Consider the following 24,739-nt stretch of genomic DNA (forward strand, 5'->3'; position numbering starts at 1 on the left):
TTGCAAATGTGGCAAGATAAGAACAAGATTTAAAGTCGCTTTACAGAAATAGAGCACTGATGGATACATACAGTAAATAGAGTTTGGGCAAGGGAAGGGTCGAACTCAATCTGAACAGCTTAAAACTCATATTGTCATCAAATGAAAAGCAAGCAAATTTGAGTTACGAACCACAAAACCAATAGTAATCAACGGGTGGAATGCATTCTCAGGGAAGCTTCCTGAATCTCCCCAAACAGACAGCTGTGCTGTCTAGTAGGCTTCGACCTATAAAGTAAATATTTAGGAACTTGGTGGATTAGGGTGATCCAGGATTTGTCAAAAAACGGACGCCATCCATGCAAAGGGAGCCAGCCAGTAGCTATTGTTAGGGTTGGCCATTTCACAGGCACAAGAGGTCAGATTTACTAACGTTTGATGCAATGCAACACAGCAAGACAACTTGTTGAACTGCAACCTTTCAAATGAAAAGAGCAGGTATGCACCATTTTTGTTAGGATATGGTGCATTCCTGCTCTCTCTCTGCGTTGGTGCACTGTCTGCGGGTGTGCATCAACGCAATTACCCTTGCGCCATGGGGCAAGGTTGCCTGCGTTATAGGCAGGATTGTTTCAGCGCAAGAAGGGACACCCTCCAGCACAAAAACGATCCTCCGAGGCATTTTCCTCTTTCTAACTCTACTGCAGAACGCAGTACATGAAGAAAGAGGAACTAACAAGGAGAAATATACATATTTCTCCTTGTTACGCCTCTCTTAGGATGAGGTAACATTTTGACGCAATCCTAGGCTTACTACCCTTAGTAAATCTGGGAATGCATTAAAATCCATGGGAACGTTTTCCTAATGCAGAGTAATGCAAGGCAGTGATTTGCTCTGCCAGGCGTTACTCTGGATTTACTAAGCCACGCAAAGCCACACAAAGTGACTTTGCGTGGTTTAGTAAATATCACTTAAGGCCTTGTGTTACCTCGCGTGATGCAATGGGAACGCAAGAGCTTAGTAAACCTGGGACTTAATTGTTTCAGAGGCATTCAGTTTAGTAATATTACCCAGAGACAAACTGAATCACAAGAGTATTTTAAACTATTAGCTGAAGGGACCAGTGAGTGCTGCAAGTTACGAATCAGTGAAGTGTCAGATTTAGAGTAAACATCTTGAAACATTTTGTGCTGATTCATTTGCGAGAAGAGAATGCAACATATGACACCAGGAACCAGAGAGGCTCAGTCTCCAACTTCCTGTCCAGTTGGCAATAGCAATGTGAGAAGGGACAATTCTGCATAAAATTACCATATTTTAAGTTGTATTTCTTGTCAAAATCTTCACTGGGCAGGCAAATCACCTGACTGACCATGTTCAGAGTGGGACCTCTGATATTTTTTGGCCTAGCCAATCTTTTTATTATTAGAGAGTAATCTTGCATACTTCTCAAACATAGAGTTTCATGTATTTTACATACTCTGTTTTGTATGAAGCAGAAGTCGGCCCGGGACCAGGGTTCAATTCCCGACGCGGCAGGGTCTTGGGTCAATGTCTGCGGACTTGATAATTCTCGCCTAGGTGCCTATGCTAACCATGGGTCCCACTCTGCAACTCTGGGCAATAGCTTGCTTAATCTCCACAATGGCCCCAGCAGCGCCGGGGATGCCTGGCCTCCACCTTGGGGCTGCCCTCTCACAGGGAAAGCCAGGATGGGTTCCCCAGCGGTATACAGCGCCAGGACACCACGTAACGAGGTAACAGTGCGCTTTACAAGTATACATACATTAATTATAATTATAATAGTTATGCTTTTCACATAACTTTTCTCCTTCAGGAGAGTGGGTTGAGTAGAAAATGCCTTAAGAAAACACCAAACTGATGTGGCTCTAAAATATTTCCCAAACGAGTCTACCACTGCTGTCTCATGTAACTTTTGTATACCAAGTACACACTAGCCATCGATTCCATACAATATTCACTACCCAAGTGCAATTCACATTCTTTTTGGGACAATTATGTGTTTTACGCATGGGGGAAAATATTGTTATTTGAACACTCTTTATATTATCCAGACATGCATTTGCCCCAAACGGATTTGTAATCTCTCTGAAAACGGATTTGTGGGAATTTCCATGCAAAGAGCTCAATTACTACTGCAGAATGTGTTCCCGCTGCCATTAATTAAAAAGTTGCAAGGGAATTAGGGATCCTTTATCTGGAACTCTAGAGCCCCTCGAATCACCTGGAAAAAACTCAGGAGAAGCTTAAAAACTGGAGGGCTGGCTTTTCCAGACCTACTTCTTTACTGCCAGGCTTTCCATTTCAATCACTTTAGACAAATGGCCGAACATTTGGACCAATCATCTATGGGTTTACTGTTTTCTGCCCTACTACAGGATGTCCCCCAGGGACCAGACTATTTTCTATTTAAGTTCGGGGATCCACATTTTTTTTAAAAAGTAAGGCTGAAGATTTTGGTGACAGCCCTGAAAAATTGGGTATTTGTTAGGAATAAGCTGAATATCCCTTACTATGCAGCTCAGGCCCCGCTTTGGGACTCACCAGGGTTACCAGCATGCTTGAATGACCATCTGTCATTACCATTAAAGCAGGCAGGGCTGAACTGTCGGGGGGATTTGCAGGAGGGTGGACAGCTTCTAAGCTGGGACACGCTTTCTAATCTTACAAGGGGAACACTCACCAGGTTTAACCCCTTCCATGCTCATGATGGAACGGTTCCGTCATGAGCATCGGTCGAGCTGTGCTTATGACGGAACCGTTCCGTCATGACCACACCCGTTTTCATTAGGGCTCAGCACCGGGGGGGAATCAGGGCCGCACGGAAGAGGTTAAGTTCTACCAGTTATCGGGGTGGTGGTCAACTAGACCTGTAGACAGTAAAATCCCAAACCCTAAATTTGATTTAGTGACGAGACGTGGAAGTTGGAAGAGCCAAATTGCTTTTTGGTATTCATCACTGCTTGAGGGCGAGGAAGTAACAGAAGCTGAGCTTAGTAAACTTTGGAGCAGCGCTCTCACATTAGACAACGGAACCTTCAGTGATTAGTGGCTTGACTCTTAAAGGATCCTACAATCCGTAGTTAAGCCAGCGGCACTAAAAAGAAACCATCTGTTCACCATGTATAGGGTTTATATAACTCCAAAGAAACTGTCTAAATTTTCCAATCTAGTCTACCTTTGCCCACGGTGCAGCCTGCTTAATGCGGACGATGTCCACATGTTTGCTGACTGCCCCGAACTAAAAGACTACTGGGGCAAGATTGGTGATTTTCTGGAAAAGGTCCTCTCAGTGCCCATTGCAATTTCTACCACCACAATATTTTCAGGGCTATATATGGGTTATAGAGTAAATGACCTCCCCACTAAATTTGTTTTCTATGTTATTCTTCTCGCAAGGCGCGAGATTTGCAGAGCTTAGAAGGATCCAATCCCCTCTACTTTCCCGAGCTGCTTACGGCAAATTATGATAACTAGTAAGTTTGACATAGCATGTGATCCTCTGAGTCTGGTTAAAGTTTGGGCGGCCCTGGAGGCATGGCAACTTCAATGATTGGTTCTCCAATGATTTATCCAGAGCCCTGCTGGTTCCCTTGACTCCAAATGTAGCACGGGAGCCCATAAGATGGTGAAACTGAGTATTGGTGGGAAGGTAGTGACTACTTGAGGGTTCAGGCATACCACCCTGCTTTTGGCCAATTTCAACAAGGGCCGGACTAGGATGACCAAATTGCATCAAGGTTCCAGTATCCCATCAAGAGTTCCATTATGGTATATGGGGATAACCCAAAAAAAAAATAAACTACTGCAGAATGTATGTATATCTACAGATGTATCCACAGTCATAAGTGTGACTAATGAAATCAGACTTTTCTGGGATTATCATAAATTGAGCAGTTCATATTTACCAGGCTTTTAAACTTAAACCTAAATAAAGCAGATAAAAGTGGTGCACCAAGCGTGGGGAGGTGCTCCCAAGACCTCCTTTATGAAGGAATGTATTTGAAGACATATTGATGTGAATAACAAAGAGACTACATTTGACTTTACATACCCCGTGTTCAGGTCATGTGCGATTGCACAACAGTCTTCACAATATCACATTACAAGGAGAGTGAGCAGTTATACTTCTACTTCCCTCTACGCTAAAGGATTAACACTCTCATGATTCTGTAAATAATGTCATGTCAGGTTATTTAGGATAAGACCTATCCAGTAGCTATCAGAGCTGACACATGTGTGCCGGTAAGTCCCTTTTAAGTTGATTTTCTTTATTAAGGGCGTGATTACGGCTTTGACGGTCCACCTGCGGAGCACCATGCCAGTGATCTGTGGGAGGACCACCAAAGCTGTCCTCACAGCGCCTGCCGGATTACGACTGTAATCCTTTGTGGGTGGACGTGCTGCGGCGGTCCAATGGCAGTGCCTCTCTAAGGATCATAGGAGAGCCTTAAGAAGGCACCGCAGTGGGACCACCGCAGTATGTTGCTGCACGGGAAGAAATGCTCCATGTCGTGCATTCCTTTCCGTGCAGGAACTGGGGTGCAAAAGTAGAGGGGGGCACAACATGTGCCCCTTTGCACGCACCTCCATGCACATAGGCACAAGGGGGGCCTGTCAGGGCCCCATTTGATGCATCACTGACACCCTTTTCATGGCGATCTCACCGCCATGAAAAGGCTGGCTGTGGGTCAACACGTAATATGCTCGGCAGTGTTGCAGCGGCACCTCCAGCATATTGCATCCTCTGACCGTTGTGCAACCACTGTGGGATCACGTATCCTTAGCGGTTGCAGTGGTCCTCTGGTGGCCCAACCTCCAAAGTCGTAATACAGCAGGTGCACCGCCAGTCTGGTGGTCCACAGACCGCCACCACAACTACAACGGTCCAATGGACCACCGTAGTGGTAATCAGACCCTTAGTTTTTCTAGAAAGAAAGATCCTGTTCATTATTGAGATCTCAATTTGATTGTTTTTTATGTCATTTTTTTTAAAAAACAGATTTTATTGAGGTTTTACATATTAAGAGCAAACATCTTTTTCAGCTTGTCATTGAATGCAGGTTGCGCTCATTATGTCCGAGGTGTCAGTGCAGATACAATAGATTATTGTTTCACCCTTCTGCGAATCAGTTGCATTCCCTGTAATCTCAGCGTGCAGTGCCCAGCCATACTGATGACAGGTGTCATCTCTTCGCCACCTAGTAGTATAGTTCCTCGGGACAGCCGTGTTTACTATTCAAACTTAGTGAACACAGACTCCTGTCCCTTCAATAGATCAGGTAACCGAACATCCAACTCTCTGTCCCCCCCTCCCCCCTTCCCCTCCCAACAGACTCACACCCAACCCTTCTCCACCCTTCCCCCTCCTGCCCTCCCCCTCCCCTCAGACATGGCGCTTCTCCAGCACTATGTGTGCCGCTCACAACGTATTCCACCCCTTCCAATGGAGCCCTGTGTCAGTGGTCTAATCGCCGTCCGGGAGAATGCGCTCGAGCAGGGGGCCCCACCGTCCGCCTACCTGGTCATCCCACTGCCTACCCCTTAGGCCCTGCACAATCTAAATGGTAGGCAAGATCAGGGGGATCCGTCCTCGTCATCAGTCGGGTCTTTAAGTAGGTCTGTCAGTGCTACCCAGGCTCTGGCTGTGTCCCACAGCTTGTCATTGTCAGTTCTTCCTGCCAGCTGGAGTTGGAGTGTCCCCTCGTAGTCTGCCCACTTAAGGAATTCTCAGAGCCAGCGCCCCGCATTAGGGCCTGCGGCCGTTTTCCAATGACTGGTGATTTCACGCTTGGCTAGAACCAGCCCCAGATCCAAAAACCTGCTGGTAGTTTTGTTGCGGGCAGTGTGGGGGAACTAGTGCAGCAGACACACAGCCGGGGTACTTTGCAGCTCCCTCTCTGTTACCCAAGTCAATTTGGTCAGTATCCCTCCCCAGTATCCCCGGAGTATAGGGCAATCCCAGAACATGTGTATGTACCCTGCAGCCTCCAGTCTGCATCGTGGACAGGCGGCATGGGAGTCAAAGAACTCATTAAGTTTGGAAGGAGTGAGGTACGCCCGACGGAACACGTAGAATTGGATAAGTTGGAATCTGGCGTTTCGGGAACATTTCCACGCTCTTCCATCAGCATTTCCCAAGGCTTAGGCTCGATGGGAATTCCCAAGTCTATCTCCCATTTAGCGCGCAATCTCTCCAGTGGGGTTCTCAAGCCCTGTGTCAATCTGCGGTACAGACACGTTACCGCCTTAACCCTTCCTGCAGAGGTGACTACATATTGGCAAGGAAGGAAAATCCGCGGTTCCTCTAGTCCTCCCTTCCAGTGTTTGCGCACCGCAGCAGTCAAGGCCGCGTGAAGGAGAAAGTCCTGCGCCGGTAATTCATGTCTGTCCACCAGTTCTTGGAACGGCAGGAGTGCACCATCTTCATACAGATCTCCAAGGGTGGAGATCCCGAACTCTTCCCACTCATGGAGCCGCTGCTAATTCCCTCCATGGGGGAGTTCCCAGCAGAGCCATATCGGAATCTCAGGCGAGTACACCAAGCCACCTTTCTGGCAATGCAGGGCCCTATTCCAGCAGAGCCTCAGGACCCAGAGGTCCCCAGGGACCTCCCCTACCCGCAGCGGGAGGCGCAGGAGTATCTGCGCCAAATGGTGCATCTCCGCGTCCCAGTCTCTCTGAGCTATTTCCAGGCCTTATTTCCCGGCTAATCTTTGGGTAAACCAGTGAAATTGGGCCGCATGGTAGTAGGCCTCAAAATCAGGGGCTGCAAGACCTCCCTCCCGTGTTGGGCGCATCAGGGTAGGTAGGGCCACCCTGCGTCTCCCCGAACCCCACAGGAAGCCCGAGATCATAGAGTTGAGCTGGGCGAAGTACCTCCCCGGTATCCAGAGTGGCAGTGTCCCAATGTAATAGAGCAACCGGGGGAGGGTGATCATTTTCAGAACTACCACTCGCTCTGCGACCGATAGGGGTAATGACCCCCAGAATTCCAGGTTATTCTTGGTGTTTCGCAGGGCCCGGCCTATGTTGCCTTCAAATAAGTCGGCTGCACCATGGTAAATCCGCACCCCCACGTACGGTAAACAGCTACCTTCCCATCTTACATCTAGCCCCTCAGGGGGAGGACTTCGGTCACCCAGCATTGGAAACAGGCATGTCTTGGCCCAATTAACCTTGAGTCCCTCCACCTCCCCCAGTCTCTCCAGCAGTTCCGAGCTCCACGGAGTGCGCCATTGTTATCGTCAAGGAACATCAGTAAGTCATCAGCGTATAGGGCAATGTGGTGCGTTCGGCCCTGTACTTCTAGGCCCTTGTAGTGTTCCCCCCTCCGTGCACACACCACAAGGGGCTCCATTGCTAGAGAAAACAGGAGGGGAGAGAGGGGTCAGCCCTGCCTCGTCCCTCTACCCACCGCACACGCCTCCGAGATCACCCCTCCCGTCCGGACCCTAATTGTTTTTTTCATGTCATGTACATACCCTTATAATCTATGCATTGTTGTGACCTAAGTATAATTTGTATTAAAGACTCCCTTCTTTATAGCCTTCTAACCCACTCAGAGACAGCAAGCTTCAACCTCTTTGCTCTGTTATATTCCGACTTGGAAAAAGGGGTATTCAGAACACGTCCTTGTTTATGTCAAGAGGTCTTCTTGGACTTCCTTGTCATACAGATAGTCAGCTCCTGATATGGTTCTCAATGCCATTTTATCGAAGCTGACGTTAGTATTCGTAATTTGGATGCCAGATTGTATTTGAGGTTATACCATAATTGCACTTTTCGTGCAAGGCCTGCTACTGAGGTATGATTTAAGTAAATCAACATAGAGGCTATTATTGCAGAGGGAAAATCCCATGGATCACATATTACTACAAGTTTAAATGTTCGACACATCTAAATGGGAGGCATATACATCTGTCAGAATTTTTCTAAGCAAGCTGTGGGTCAAAGTGTGTGGCCGGTGCAAGCACTATTCTTATTTGTGGATGCATCAACTCTTGCTGATTTGGCCAAGAAGTTCTGAACACATTTGTTTCCTTACTCTGTGAACCTCCCTTGCTGGTCTGCCAATAGCCAAAACTTGTGTGAGTGTAAAATGCAAATCATTTTATGATGATTGTAGAACAACCATGTTTACGTTCCCTCTTTTTATACCCACCACAGTGAACTGTATTCATTTTCTTTCATGTCTGTATGGTGACTTACTTAAATCAGACCTCAGTAGCAGGCCTGGCACAAAAAGTCTGTGGACCACCAGACTGGCAGTGCACCTGCCGTATTATGACTTTGGAGGTTGGGCCACCAGAGGACCGCTGCAACCGCTGAGGATACGTGATCCCACAGTGGTTGCACAACGGTCAGAGGGTGCAATATGCTGGAGGTGCCGCTGCAACACCACCGAGCATATTACGAGTTGGCCCACCACCAGTCTTTTCATGGCGGTGAGATCGCCATGAAAAGGGTGTCAGTGAGGCATCAAAGGGGACCCTGACAGGCCCACCTTGTGCCTCTGTGCATGGAGGTACATGCAAGGGGGCACATGTTGTGCCCCCTCTACTTTCGCACCCCAGTTCCTGCACGGGAAGGAATGCTCGACATGGTGCATTTCTTCCCGTGCAGGAACATATTGTGGTGGTCCCACAGCGGTGCCTTCTTAAGGCTCTCCTATAAGCCTTAGAGAGACTCTGCCATGGGAACGCCGCAGCACGTCCACCCATCAAGGACCACAATTTATCTGAATGCTGGTCTTGCATCAGGTGGCTGTCATTCTAACTCTGTAAGCAACCTGATCTTTGTTTGGATTTTCTTGTTAGTGGTGGACATCTTTGGCACCGGGCAAAGTCTTTTGCAACCAAGGCACACTGATTTCCTACCAGTTAGAGATGTCCCACTGTTGAGAGTCGTCTGTCATCATCAGGGAAGTAGAAACTTCCAAAGGGCAGGCGCACCACCTGCCACCTGACAAAAGGGACCAACATATTGAGAAGGTAAGTGATAATAGGTAAGTATAGATTTACTATTGTAAGCTCCACATCTATGTACATTGAAGATATATATATATTTTTAAGGTACGTATATGTGGAGTTAAGTATAGTAAAATTTTGCTTTCCCAAAGAAATTTACCTTCACAATATTTTTGTCCTTGGTATTCTTGACACAATATTTTATCCACACGATATTTTCTCCTTGATATTTTGTCAAAACACCCACCCATTTACGTATTTTGGACCCATATAGTATTTCATATGTTTTATCCTAACTACTTCTTTCATGCTGAGATACTTTTTAGATTATAGCAGCTACTTTTAAAAATTCCACATTTCGACGAAGCTCTCTTGACCTCCACGTCATACCATGTCACACTTGGGCCCGGAGCCACAAGTGACAGCCTGGCAGATTGTGTTCACAATAAAACCAGATGACTTTGTGCCTCCATTCCCTCACATTAAATCTTAGCCCCGCCAGGGTTGGATTGGGCAATAAGACAATTTGGCAGTGCCTGATTGGCTGGTCTGACAGATCAGTCTATGGGCTGTTGTCTTGGCTGTTAGTGGGCCTGTATTATGGTCTTATGGGTCGTTTTTTACTGTTGAGTTCTCTGATATTACCACAAACATTGCCTGCAGCAAGCACGAATGCATGCAGTCTCTCATAATATGCAATGTAGCTTGTTCAAAACTGCCATGATTTGCAAACATGGGCCACTTTTTCACCTGTCTGATTCACTAATGGGAGGGCACTTGTAATTTGGTGGCAGGGACTATTTTTTTCTCCCAGTCTGATCCTGAACTCCACAAGCAGGCGTGCAGACCCTTTTTCTAGTGCTACAAAGATGGATTGGTCTCTGCATAGCTTCATGTTCACTGATGCAGTGTCACACTAAAAGGCAGCAGGTGACAGCAGCGGCTCCTCCGTTATGGTGGAGGAGCGTCTCTCCGCCTGTTTCCAACGCAGCAGGCACACACATACATAAAATGGGAACAAAAGAAAATGTTATCATGTGTGGCAGGCTCGCGCTGCTAAAGTGAAAGGGCAGGGCACGGGACTGATTAGTGCAATTGCCCTATTATATCAGCCCCCTGACAGTGCGCAGTAAAGATTGGCCGGCTGTCTTTAGCCGACCAGTCTGACCTGTAAGAAACAGCCAAGGGATTGTAGCCACAGGCCCCCAGCCTCAAAATGAGCGCTGGGTTAGCCTGCTCCAACCAATCGCAGCTCCAGGATGGGTTAGATTCGCTTTGCACAAGAAAGGAAGTCCCTCCCTTTCCGCCTGAGTGCAGCAGAAGAAGAGAGAGATGGTGACTGGACTCTTTGGCCAGCAACATACTTCAGGTGAGTTTTTGGAGCATCGTGCCTCACCAGATGTTAATGTTGCCTACCAACACTGGCAGACAAATAAAATGTATGTCTGTGGCGATAAGATTCAATGAGACACATAATAATATATGAATATGAAGTTGCATGCAGAATAACCTAACCTGGCAAACTGATCTGAGCTCCTCTGGCTCCTCGTAGCCTGCACAAATCATGGAGTCTTTCACCTGGAACCACCAATAATCCACCCTTTTGCAGGTGGTGTATTCTATGACAGGCAGGGGGACTTGATTCAAAGCTTCGGCTACTTTCGGAGCAACAGAGTTTCCTGGATGGAAAATGAGAAGAAAGAAACATCACATTTTATTTTCCACAGTTTTAAAGATATTGTAATTTATGATTATTAATATACATATAACTAAAATATTTTAATCAAAATTTATATGGAGTTATGCAAAAGAGAACATAACACTAGACCGAGAAGAAAGTTGCCTGCATCCTCCTTTCAGGATGCTCCAGTACTAATTACCGTCTCCACTGCAACAATGAATATTGTGGAAGAATAAGCTATTATTCAGCCATGCCCTATAAACAACTTTGGCTTAATTTACAATATTTTGATGCACGACGATGCCGCAAGCCTTCCTGCTGCACTGCTGTGTGTCAGAATAAAAGGGCAGGAATAACCTGTATCTACAAGATACAGCGCATTCCTGTCCTTCTCCCCTTTGCCAGTGCACAAACAGCAGCCGTGCGCCAGCGCAGACACCCTTGCATTATTTTGCAAGGGTGCATGAGCTGGGGAGATGATTGTTTTTGTGCAGGAAGGGTTTGATGTTCTGAACCTTCTTGTCAGCTACAGCTTCCAGGTTCTGGAATTTGGTGAAGGTTGCTTAGCATGGTTTGAACGTTCAAGTCAGTTCCTTACAGCTTGCTGCTGGATGGGGTTTCTATGTCTTTGCTTACCTGAATAAAGTCTCCTTTCTTCAACCAACTACGGCTGGACACTTCCTTTGCGAGAGACCTACTTCCACATTTTGGGGACGAGGATGGAATGTGGTGAAGGTTGCTTAGCATGGTTTGAACGTTCAAGTCAGTTACTTTCAGCTTGCTGCTGGGTGGGGTCTCTATGTTTTTGCTTACCTGAATAAAGTCTCCTTTCTTCAACCAACTACGGCTGGACACTTCCTTTGCGGGAGACCTACTTCCACATTTTGGGGACGAGGATGGAATGTGGTGAAGGTTGCTTAGCATAGTTTGAACGTTCAAGTCAGTTCCTTACAGCTTGCTGCTGGATAGGGTCTCTATGTCTTTGCTTACCTGAATAAAGCCTCCTTTCTTCAACCAACTATGGCTGGACACTTCCTTTGCGGGAGACCTACTTCCACATTTTGGCGACGAGGATGGAATGTGGTGAAGGTTGCTTAGCATAGTTTGAACGTTCAAGTCAGTTCCTTACAGCTTGCTGCTGGATAGGGTCTCTATGTCTTTGCTTACCTGAATAAAGTCTCCTTTATTCAACCAACTATGGCTGGACACTTCCTTTGCGGGAGACCTACTTCCACATTTTGGCGACGAGGATGGAATGTGGTGAAGGTTGCTTAGCATAGTTTGAACGTTCAAGTCAGTTCCTTACAGCTTGCTGCTGGATAGGGTCTCTATGTCTTTGCTTACCTGAATAAAGTCTCCTTTCTTCAACCAACTACGGCTGGACACTTCCTTTGCGGGAGACCTACTTCCACATTTTGGGGACGAGGATGGAATGTGGTGAAGGTTGCTTAGCATAGTTTGAACGTTCAAGTCAGTTCCGTTACAGCTTGCTGCTGGATAGGGTCTCTATGTCTTTGCTTACCTGAATAAAGTCTCCTTTCTTCAACCAACTATGGCTGGACACTTCCTTTGCGGGAGACCTACTTCCACATTTTGGCGACGAGGATGGAATGTGGTGAAGGTTGCTTAGCATAGTTTGAACGTTCAAGTCAGTTCCTTACAGCTTGCTGCTGGATAGGGTCTCTATGTCTTTGCTTACCTGAATAAAGTCTCCTTTCTTCAACCAACTACGGCTGGACACTTCCTTTGTGGGAGACCTACTTCCACAAAGGGACACCATTAAAGGTATATTCCTCTTTCTATGCATGCTGCTGAATGCAGCACGCTAGAAAGAGGAAAAATGGGAGAAATAAAAGAGTTACTCCTCATTGTGCCTCCTTACGTCTGCCCTGGGGAGGCCGAGGATTCTGATGCATTCCTAGGTTTACAAAATGTTGTAAATCTGGTAATTTGTCAGGTTCCATGGATGTTGCATGAGAACACCCACAGCAACAGCCATGGAACGCCCCTTTCACGCAGACTTGTGCATGAAAATGGAAACATATTTACAAGGTCATGAAAAGTCATGCAGGATGACTTCACATGGCCTCGGAAAGCCCATTGCGCTGCCGGTGCGTCAATAAACGTGATGCCCCAGTGGCTCAATGGGCTTGTAAATATCCCCATATGTGCATAAAAGGATTTGAGTATATCAGGTTCCATCATATAATAATTTCTGAAGCACTTTCAATATGGATATACTTTAGTGACTTCCTGACTGAATTCTGATCTCTACTTTTTGCAAAGGTATTCCTACATTTCACATGCGCTCTCTGGTTGGGGATGGGGTATATTTAATTTACATTATTTTTAATTTCTCATTATGTTCTTTTTTAACTAGTGTGAATTTTTAGGCATTTATCCCATTGCTCCTCAATCAGTTTGATTTTTATATAAGAGGTGACCTCTTTTAATTAGCTTTCTGGTCTCCTTGTGCATTGTATGTATGATGGAGAGGGCTGTGGTGTTATTTTTAGGTGCCATCTTCTTGGGTTAGCCTTCTGGCTTATCTGGACAGTTCACGGGCGTATGCCAGCCATCAAACATTTATTTAAGACGTGTTTGCACAGCAGACATGTGCAGTTGGTGAGCGGCTGAGGTTCGGAAGACTTGCCTAAGGCATGTCTGTTTGTGCCTGTCCACGCTAAGTTTGCGCTGTCCACATTGGATGCTACTTCATTGGCCAATGAAATTAGTTTGAATAAGCTTTTTCATATGCACAATTAATTAATTATCTTAGCTACAAAGGAATGTGAATTGGCAAACGTTGTCAAGCATGTCTGTGAGGTGGTTTGTATAAAATTATAAAAATGCCCATACCCTAATTCCGGGATCCATAATTTTTCAATGAACTCCAGTTCCCATTTGACTGTTTATAATGTTACCGGGAAACAGACCAAACAGCGCTCTGTTAAAGTGGGACTACTTAATGTTCTCTTATTATCTGCACATTCAGCTAGTTGGACATTCTTTGTGACCAGGAATGGGACCTTTAATTTTTAACTGAATCTTAGCTATTGGAGCCGTTCAACACCTGATTTAGCCCTCACTATTCCAGAGGATTACAAGGTGTTTAGCTCAAAAGACAATTGTGTAGGGGAGGTGGCTTGGCCCTGTTATTTAGAGAGGGACTGGTTTATACTTTTTGCAATACAAAGTGGAGAGTCTCTATGAATCTCTTATAGCCTAGTGTGTGTAGGAGCTGGTGATTTTCAGTATATCTCCCTCCAAAGATTATGACCATGGCCCAAATCTAGTAAAGTTCCTAGTTCAAGGGCCTCCCATAGCAAGAGCTTTGTCCCTTCCTCTGTGTCTAGTGCTGGAGAGTTATTCAATGGTGAAGGTTCGAATTCTGAAGTGTTAGACCTGTCAGCCTTAGGTTGGACTTCCCCCAAACATTTTGCCTTCTCCCCTCCTGTTATGCTGAATTCGTTTTGTTGGCCTTAGGACTCTGTGCATTTTACCACTGCTAACCAAGTTACTCACTCTCCAAAACATAGTAAAATTGGCTTACACATAATTGGCATATTTAATTTACTTATAAGTCCCAAGTAAAGTGGTATAACATATAGCCAGGGCCAGTAAATTACATATTACTAGTGGGACCTCCAGCACTAATTGGAACATCAACTTAAGTAGACCCTTAACATTTTTTCAGGCCTGCCATTGTACCCTGTGTGCAGTTTAAACTGTAAATTCGACTTGGCAATATAAGCATCTTGTGAATATTAAAACCACCATTTTAATACATGTAAGTCACCCCTAGGGTAGGTCCCATAGGGCCGGGTGCATTGTATTTAAAAAGTTGGACATGCACTTTTAAGTTTTATATTTTTGTAAGTCTTGGTAGTGAAAAATTCATAAATTCATTTTTAACCACTCTGAGGCCTACCTTTTCCGTTGGATAACATTGGGTCAGCGTATTACATTGAATAAGAGATAATGTTTGGGTAGGAACAGGTAGAAGTATCATGATTGGTGGCTAAGGAAACATAATTTTTAAATCCTCTTTAATTGTAAAGTCAGATTTTAAGTCACCATTCTGAGAATGCTACTTTTAGCAAGTTGCCGTTTTCTTGTCCTAAGCACTTGGTGCCTGCAGCCTGCAGCCTGTATCCTGGGTCACATGACTAGATGTAATTGGCACTGGGTCTTTGTGAATTTCTCCCAGAGAGTAAAACAAAGAGGGGTGAAGTATTTGCCAGGATGGGCCATCCTGATAGGATGGGAGGGGCGGAGCTGTGCACAGCACCATTTTCATTTCAAAGGAGTTGCCTGAGCACAGACACAAAAAAATCCACACTAACCTCTTTGACCCCAGACCCAGTGAAGCCTGGGCAGGGAGGCAGGATATTTCAGGACAATCTGTGTGGGGAAAACTCTAGAGGTTCTACCAAATCAAAGGTGGCACTAAGTATAAAAATAGGACTCTTATAGCCACTCTTCAGTTCACTTTTGGACTACAGAGGACTCTCAGAGGACTGCCTTGCTGCCTGTGGTGTGCGGTGTACTTCAGAGGACTGCTATGCTACTCCAAGAGGACTGCCCGCCACCTGCAGCCAGTCCTGTGCCCTCAGAGGACTGCCCTGTTGCTTGAGACTTGCTTTTCTGCGCTTCAATCCAGGACCAACAGAGTGGCTCCAAGGGCTAGTTTGTTGGCCTCCTGTTCAGAGCTACAGGGACACAAAAAGCTCCAACAACTTTTAAAGTGCACCTTGAACCACCCTAAAGTGATTCCCGACCCTCCGAGTGATGCCCCACTCACAGTTCTTAACCCTTGGAAAGGGTACTAAAGCTGTCCAACCAGCCAAAATCCAAAACTTGAGACTTAAAAAATGTTCTGCCCCAAACAGGCTCTGAGAACCGAGAGTAGGCGTACCTGCCTACTCGTTGATCTGTCCAAGGTGCATCGTCGCTTGGCCTGACATCATAATAGCTCCCACTACTTTCTTCTCCACAGCAGCAAATCCTGTTCAGTAGCTACTTTCTGGCAGGACATCTGGCCCCCTGAAGCCCTCGTTGAATACAGCCTGTGGCTTCCTCCTGCCGGAGACCTTCAGCTTACAAAACTATCACCAAGTCTGAATGAAGAATTCTTCTCTGTAAATTTGTCCAGTGGTTCCCTGATGGCAACGCCTCCTCCTCAGACACAGCCAGCTGCCTTGCGCCCCATTGGACTTTCCGGTCTCAGATATTTTTCTGTGAAATTTCTTCTCAGTTGGAAGGCCAGTGGAGATCTTGTGTATCCAAACCGTGCTCCATTGTCGTCAGCCGTAACCTTCGACTTTGCCCTGGTCTTGTGCGAGTAGTTATCTGTGGTTGGATCTTTGTACTTTCAGGAGCTAGATTGCACTAAAATCTTTAAAAAAAACTTAACTCCTGTTCTTTTTTTTAAGTTTGAAGTTTATTAAGGCATACAGAAGAAAAGACAGTTCATGAAGAAACAATCAGAAGTTATAAAAACAAGAAAACTCTCTTACATCAGAATAATATTGATCAAAGAAAGAATGTGAAACAAAAACAATGGAATTTAAAATTGCAGAAATATTGAGGGTTGGGGGAAAAACATGAGAATCATACATCATAGAAGTGATAAAAAAGAAAAAGAAAATTAGGATGCATTAATAAATTTACATATACTAAGATAAAACATTTCACGGTGGCTTTTGAACTTCAACAGTACGTGGTGGAGAAGTGGGAGATGGTCTGGCAATTCTAGATAAATACTCGGTGAGGGGAAGCCATAGAAGGTCGCGTTTAATTGCTAGGGAAATAGGGGAGACAAAATTGGTGTCTAGACGGTGATTAAAACAAACTGCATTCCACCATGCAGAGAAAGAAACATCCTTAGCCTGTTTCCAATGTGATGTAATGTGATGGAAAGCAATGGCTATCAGGAGATCAAGTAGTTTGTGTTTATGGTGGGGTCCAGAAAGGTCAGGGGAAAGGGAGCCTAGGAAAACATGAAGGACAGAAAAGGGGAGAGTGAGTTCAAAAAGTTTTTGTATTTGAGACCAAACTAAATGCCAGAAATGGAGAATGGGAGGGCATTCAAAGAGCATGTGTTTCAAATCAGCCAAAGGGCAGGGACAGGACCAACAAGTGGGAGAAGTGTCTGGAGAGAAAGAAGACAAAATTGCGGGAGTGTATAATGTACGATTATAGATAAAAAATAAGGTTTGGGTAGTATTGGCAGCTCTAGATGTACTTTGAATTTTAGACCAAACTTTATCCCAAAGAATAGGGGGCCAATTTTGAGACAAATCATCCTCCCACGCCAACTCAACTTTGGATTTAGTGCGTTCAACAGATGTTTGAAGGGATTTATAAAGAAAAGATGCAGATGGGGATTGGTCAAGAGCATTTGAGATGGAAAGGTGAAGTATAGGAATAGTGTTGGTGGCAGGGAGAGAGGAAAGATACTGGGTAAGGGAGGGAAGCAGAGATAGGTATTGTTTGCGAGAAGAGGAAGGTAACGAAAATTGGGTTTGGAGTAAGTGGAAAGGGAGAGGGCAAGAGTCAGAGACAAGTTGAGAAACCCATTTTAAACCACGGGAATGCCAGGATTTCCAATAGATTGAACGATTATGAATTTTAATAAGTTTATTATGCCAAATAGGTTGGGTAGAAGTAGAAGATGCAGAAGGGTAAGTGGATATCAAATATGGTTGAAGAAGAGAACGTGTATGAGAAATGATGGGAGATCGAAGAGAGGTGACGTCAGAGGAGAAGGAAAGAACTTCGTTGAAGTCATAAGGGTGAAGGAAAGATGATTCTAGTGTCAACCAAAGCGGAGGATAATATGGAAGATCCGAAGAAAGCCAACGTAAGGCTTGTTTTAAGGAGAAAGCAGTATGATATGATTTAAAATTGGGAAATTTGACTCCACCCAAAGATTTGTCCTTCTTTAAAGCAGAGAGGGCTATTCTAGATTTTTTGTCTTTCCATAAAAACTTCAATAAAATAGAATCTATTGATTTGAAATGGTGATTGGGGATGCGAATGGGAATCATAGAAATAGTGTATAGGACCAAAGGAGCTAGCATCATTTTTATGGAATCCAGGCGACCCCACCAGGAAAGAAAGAGAGGGTTCCAACGATTGATGGAAGAAGTGAGCTTAGTAGAAAGGGATTCGAAGTTAAATTTGAGGGTGTCAGAGATACGAGGGGCGAACCAAACACCTAGGTATTTAATCTTAGAGGGTTGCCAGGAGAATCCAGAGGTGTCAAATAGATGTTTTAGACATAAGGGATTCAGGGGTAGTATTTCACATTTGTCCGTGTTAAGTCTATAGCCAGATACATTAGAAAAAGCGGAGACTTGGTTTAGGAAGGAAGGAAGAGTTGTTTGAGGGTCTGAGCAGTAAAATAAAATATCGTCAGCGTATACCGATAATTTAACTTGTTGTTCTTGGGGACCATATTGAAAACCGGAAATGTTCTCGTCACGTCTAATTTTGGTTAAAAAGGGTTCTAAAGCCAGAATAAACAAAAGGGGGGATAGAGGGCATCCTTGACGAACTCCTCTTTGGAGGGGAAAATAATCAGAAGTGATGCCGTTAGCAAAAATGGAGGCATGGGGACTAGAGTAAAGTAAAGAGATAAGGGAAATGAATTTAGGTGGGAAACCGAACCAACGAAGAGCTTGGAACATAAAATCCCAGCCAATTCTATCAAAAGCCTTCTCGGCATCGAGAGAAATGGCAGCTAATGGGGAAGTAAGAGAAGAGGCTCTACTCAAAATGTTAAAGAAAACACGAGAATTATCTGATGACAAACGACCTTTAACGAATCCAGATTGTTCCGGACCGATAAGTTCTGGTAATAGAGGATCTAATCTAAGAGCTATAATTTTGGCAAAAATTTTATAATCTGTATTGACCCTTAACTCCTGTTCTGCTGATGACATTTTTGTGGTTTATGCTGTTTCTAAATTGTGTGGGATTTTTCTTGTGTTGTGTTTTCACTTTATTACTGTTTGAGTGCTGCATAAATAATGTAAACATTTCCTCTAAGTAAACCCTGAATGTTTTTGTGCCAAGCTACCAGGGGGTTAAGCACAGGTTAATTTAGTGCCTTCTTATGGTCCACTCTTACAAGAATTGTGGCTGTTGCTTGAGTAGGGTTTCATCCCACTCAACCAACAACACAATTTCTCTCAACAGGTCATCCTTCTTCTGCATGGAAAGGAAGAGGGCTTGGAGGCATTGCTTCTTGGCCACGACAGAGAGCAATGGAACCCATGTCACTGCTGTTGGCATGGTCTTTTACACCCCTGAACCAAGGAGGTGGGAGGGCCATGGCCTGCGCTGATGGGCAACAGAGAGGGAGCTGCCCAGTTGATGGATATCCATAACTCAAAGCAGCAGGGAGCAGAGTGAGGTATATTTCAGCTGCATATGAACCTCTGGTTTCTCCTTCATCACTTCCTGAATGTGAAACTGGGAGCAGGCCTTCAGAATTGGGTACAAGCAAGCCCTTGTTTCTCTCCACTGTGGCCTCACTCCCATGCAGGGGGTTAGATTTGCCTACAGCCCCATAAACTACAGCCTTCCAGAGCAGGTGATTGGGCAGTGAGAGGTGCAGGAAGATGCCATTTGTAGCTGTGACTAGGGTGTCTCTCCTACTGAGAGTAGGGCTCTTTGGCTGTAGATCTATACAACTTTCTCATAAGAGGACCTTCTTTACACATATCCACCGCTTACAAAAGCATGGTACATTCTTCACTTTCAGACTGAAGCACCAACCACCAGTTTAGGAATCACACAGATTACCCTCTAGATTAGGAATCATGGCATGCCCATGTTCGTCACTTTAATAGTAAGCACCCATGTGGCATCTCTCTTGCTCTTGTGTAAGCTCTTACTAGAGGGTCGGGGGGAAGGGTCACATGAGCTACACCTAAGTACTCTGTAAGAGGAGGGTAAGAACCTCTGTGACATCCCTATTAATTTTTTTCTGCAGTTTTCAGCAAGCTGTCTGTGCATCACTGTCACTGACATTTCTCCAAAAAGCCCCCTGCAGGGCCAGACAGGCCTTTTACTCCACCGGGCATTTCACCGGTGGGCTGCTTTTGGAAGCCCAGTGCCACTGCTGGTGCTTCACTTTCCCCAGCTCCCAAGGTTAATTGCAGCATGCATAGTGAGGCGTCAAGAGCGAGAGAGAACGAGAGGGAGGGGGGAAGGTAAAGAGAAGGCAATCAAAGAGGAAGAAGAGAAAGAGAGGAGAGAGACAGAATGGGTGGTTGGAAAAAGAGAGATTGCATGAGGAGATGAAGGGAGTGGGACAGGCTTAAATGTTTTTGAAAGGACTCCTTTTGGCTACCCAGTTAGTCCCTGACTCCCCATCAACACTGGGGAATCTTGCTAGGACAAGGGACTGATGGAGACGCGCTTATTGTTTCTGGCATTGTCTCCAAAGTGGGAATAAAAGGTAAATGAAGCGCATGTCTGACTGCTATATCCTTAGGCCTCTATGGTAGTTTACAAGCAGAGGGAATCTTAAACATTGCAGAGCACAAAGATTTCAAAACAAGAGGAGGGAAAAGAGAGGGCTTATTTAAATGGGGTCCAGTGTACGCGCCCTTACAACCTGATACCAACGAAAGGTACACAGTTCCCCTGGAAGAAGAAAATAAAATGACAGTTGAAAGTGCACGTGCATGAAGACACACAGGAGGGGGATCCTCCTATTAGGAATTTAGAGGCCTCACACACCCATCAAGCTAGGTGTCATGCTTCATCATATGGCCTTGCCCCTCGTCGGGTCAACGGTGCAACACCCGACGGGCACCCATAAAGGGTCTCTTTGACGGGGATCTTTTATTCCAGCAGTATGGTGCCGTGGGGGTGAGGGCCCTAAAGGGAGAGGTGAGAGGTGTAGATGTGTGTAAGTGGTTAAGAAAGGTTGGGTAGTCCACAAGGTACTTTTAATAGCGTGGTAACCCACCTTATTAAAAACAAGCAGAGTGGTTACTTCGCAGGCTAAAGAGTCCGTGGAAGCAGCAACCTACTCTATGTGGTGATAGTCGACATGTTTCATGTTAATGCGTGTAATGAATCACTAAGCATTTCATCAGGACCAGAGTGAACTATCTACACTAGCGGGGATTCTTCCCTATTAGCTAAAAATGTTGTGTGCCGGGTATCCTCTTGTAGAGACCTGCAGTGGATGACAAAGAGACAAGGAGGAAAAGTCATCCAAAGACCGGTCACTCAATGTGTATCAACTATCCAAGAGGAGAGGCTCTGGGACGCCAACTCCACAGTTTGTAGCAGTGGTGTAAAGTACCAATTAAAAACAATTAAATACAAAGGTTAAAAACAAATGACTGGTAGCGATTTCTAGGATGGAAAGTCACAAAGACTTAATGTATTCAGGCCTAGTCGGAAGATTGCGACTCACTCGTAAAGGTAGATATGGGTGCTTCAACAGATCCACCTATGGCGATTAGGCACCTCAAAGTAAATGCCCTAGAAGGGGAAAGAGAGTGGACAGATATGTCCCCATACAGTCGAGTGTTCTGTTGTTAGTTATATGCCAAAGTAAATACCTGCAATCAGTGTGGTAGTCGAGGTAGGCATCAATAGGAATACCAGAATACCAAGGAGATGTTGCGCTCAAGCTGTAAATATACATGTCATTGCACATATATAAAAACATGAGGATGGATAAGTGGACAAACACTGCCTGGTATAGTCCAGGGGCAGGGGACGCCGCAAAGCCCATATAGCCACTTATAGTCCCGTGTCCCAGCTGGGTAACGGGTGCATGGCCGGTATTTAGCCGACGCCTCCTGAAAAACCAGCATAAGGTAGGCGCTAATACATATAGTCACCGTGATGACTCAGCGCCGCTCCTCCATGGCCGCAATCTACTCAGGATATAGCGGAGTCTTGGCATTCGGAGGCTCGATACCGGATCTCCTTTGGCAGCGGGGTCTAGGTAGGCGGCGTAGTCCCCATTGTGGGCAGTTAAGCATTGGGGCTATATGTGGCGAGGCACTGCATCCATGGTGCCCCGGTTTGAGCAACTCTTCGAAACCGCTATGCGCCGGAGTATGATGCCTCCGAGGGGTTGACTGTTGGTATGGATGCTTACGTGTGTTTTGTTGTCCTTAGGGTAGGAGCGCTGGCCGGCCTTTGTGTCTATATGTATTAGCGCCTACCTTATGCTGATTTTTCAGGAGGCATCGGCTAAATACCAGCCATGCACCCGTTACCCAGCTGGGACACGCGACTATAAGTGGCTATATGGGCTTTGCGGCGTCCCCTGCCCCTGGACTATACCAGGCAGCGTTTGTCCACTTATCCATCCTCATGTTTTTCTATATGTGCAATGACATGTATATTTACCGCTTGAGCGCAACATCTCTTTGGTATTCTGGTATTCCTAGTGATGCCTACCTCGACTACCACACTGATTGCAGGTATTTACTTTGGCATATAACTAACATCATAACACTCGACTGTAAGGGGACATATCTGTCCACTATCTTTCCCCTTCTAGGGCATTTACTTTGAGGTGCCTAATCGCCATATGTGGATCTGTTGAAGCAGCCACATCTACCATTACGGGTGAGCCGCAATCTTCCGACTAGGCCTGAATACATTAAGTCTGTGTGACTTTCCATCCTAGAAATCGCTACCAGTCATTTGTTTTTAACCTTTGTATTTAATTGTTTTTAAATGGTACTTTACACCACTGCTACAAACTGTGGAGTTGGCGTCCCAGAGCCTCTCCTCTTGGATAGTTGATACACATTGAGTGACCGGTCTTTGGATGACTTTTCCTCCTTGTCTCTTTGTCATCCACTGCAGGTCTCTACAAGATGATACCCGGCACACAACATCTTTAGCTAATAGGAAAGAATCCCCGCTAGTGTAGATAGTTCACTCTGGTCCTGATGAAATGCTTAGTGATTCATTACAGGCATTAGCATGAAACATGTCGACCGTCACCACATAGAGTAGGTTGCTGCTTCCACGGACTCTTTAGCCTGCGAAGTAACCACTCTGCTTGTTTTTAATAGGGTGGGTTACCACGCTATTAAAAGTACCTTGTGGACTACCCAACCTTTTTTAACCACTTACACACATCTACACCTCTCACCTCTCCCTTTAGGGCCCTCACCCCCATGGCACCATACGGCTGAAATAAAAGATCCCCGTCAAAGAGCCCCTTTATGGGTGCCGGTCGGGTATTACACCGCCGACCCGACGAGGGGCAAGGCCATATGATGAAGCATGACACCTAGCTTGCTGGGTGTGTGAGGCCTCTAAATTCCTAATAGGAGGATCCCCCTCCTGTGTGTCTTCATGCACGAGCACTTTCAACTGTCATTTTATTTTCTTCTTCCAGGGGAACTGTGTACCTTTCGTTGGTATCAGAGCACAAAGATTCAAAGTTGTAATAAAGGCTTAAGGATGGGTGCTCATGCTCAGCACATAGATAAGGGTTAAAACAGCATATGTATACCATAGAAATATTCTGAATTACTGCATGAACTACCGACAGCACATGAAAATGTGAGCAGAGTTTGCTTATCTTTGTATCAGGCTGTGATATCTGTAGCTCAGAGTGAGAAATGTGGTCCCTTGAACATTTCAATAAATGTTATAGTTGTCAGTACCTTAGCGGAATGAAAGTGAGTGCGCTGTATCATGTAATGAAAGGCAATGCTTAATTTGTGCCGGTGTTTGTGGGGCTCTGCAACAATACCTATTTCTTCATACGGGCACAATTATATACCTGTCACATGGTGGGCTATCTGCTTATTCCCAAGCAGATCAATCAGCCAAGTCTTTAACAATTTAACACACATTAAAAGCATATAATCAGTGCCTCTCTGCGCTTCTTACAGCAGTGATAACCTGGAATAATCCAAACTTTCCCGTTCGCAGGAGTGTGATGGGTAGCATATATAGCGCTGCTACTGGCATTTGGGAGAGCTGGCAAGAACAGTGTGTGGTGCAAGCTGGGGTGGACTCTTGAGAATTTTCTTGGGCCCTGGCACTTATTTTTTAAGAAGTTAAGCAGTGGTTTCCTTGTTTACAGTTGTGGTCAAGCTGCATGACATTTCGAGATGGAGACAGAGTGCTTGCATATGCGCACCAACACACTTAAGTTCAGCCATTGCCAAGGGGCAGATGACTCATGCCATGTGTTCAACAGAAGGGATAGTGAGAACCTGCTTTTTTTGGAGGTTAAATAAAATCACAAAGAGTTGTAAAGAGTGCAAAATGAACTACATTAGCTAATCAAATTAGAATTTGGAGCAAAATGTATGAAGCATTTTTCACAGAATCGGACTGTTTCTGTCAGCAAAAATGCATTTTAATATGTATTAACCCCAAATTGCGATTCAGTAACATGTTACATACCAATTCTGTATTTCGATGGGGTGTGTTTAGGGCATCATTTCCAAATACCGACTCAGAATGGGGTGTATGAATGTTTTGTGACCAAAATGCCGTTGCAAAGCATTCACACTTTACTACCAACTCAAATTTGGTGGTAACCAATTTACAAATGGGAAGGGGTTTCCTTGGCACCCCTTTGCCTTTGAGAATGTTTAAAACATTTTTTTTAAAGTAGACTGTGGTGGTCCCATGGACCACTGCGTCATCTCTTAAAAAATTTAAATGAAACATTTTTTTATTTTTTTTAAACGCATCCCCTTTCCTGTAAGGAAAATGGGCTGTATTTTAAAAATATATATATTTATTTATTTAAAAGCTACAAACATGGTGGTCTGCTGACCCCAGCAGGCGATCATCACTGTAATGGCACTGAATCCCAGTGGGTCACAAATTGCAATAATATTCATGAGGTTTGTCTATTTGTGGCACACTACAACTCGCTAATGGGCCAAATATTACTTTTGTACATTGGTATTAGCGATTATCAAATAGCTATTTGCAAAAATTGCTATTTGTTAATCGCTGTTACTATTCTAAGTACATCTAGTCCTTTGTGCAGACAAAAAGCTCAGGACTGCGCTTGCAATTTCAGTTCACAACAGGAGGATATCCCTCGCACCATCCACA

At 45.0% G+C, this 24,739-nt stretch overlaps 1 protein-coding gene across 1 annotated transcript in view; it reads right to left on the bottom strand.

Annotated features, from left to right (window-relative positions):
* The window catches only part of LOC147727573 (ovochymase-2-like), a 455,363-nt gene that overhangs the window by 205,470 nt on the left and 225,154 nt on the right, over positions 1-24,739 (bottom strand). Inside the window, exon 15 of the mRNA XM_086961618.1 lies at positions 10,486-10,649. Coding sequence (XP_086817744.1) covers positions 10,486-10,649 — 164 coding nt within the window. The remainder of the gene's footprint in view (positions 1-10,485; positions 10,650-24,739) is intronic.

The sequence above is a fragment of the Lissotriton vulgaris genome, chromosome 3_1 (assembly GCF_964263255.1).
Source record: "Lissotriton vulgaris chromosome 3_1, aLisVul1.2, whole genome shotgun sequence".
In the NCBI taxonomy this organism is placed as follows: Eukaryota; Metazoa; Chordata; class Amphibia; order Caudata; family Salamandridae; genus Lissotriton; species Lissotriton vulgaris.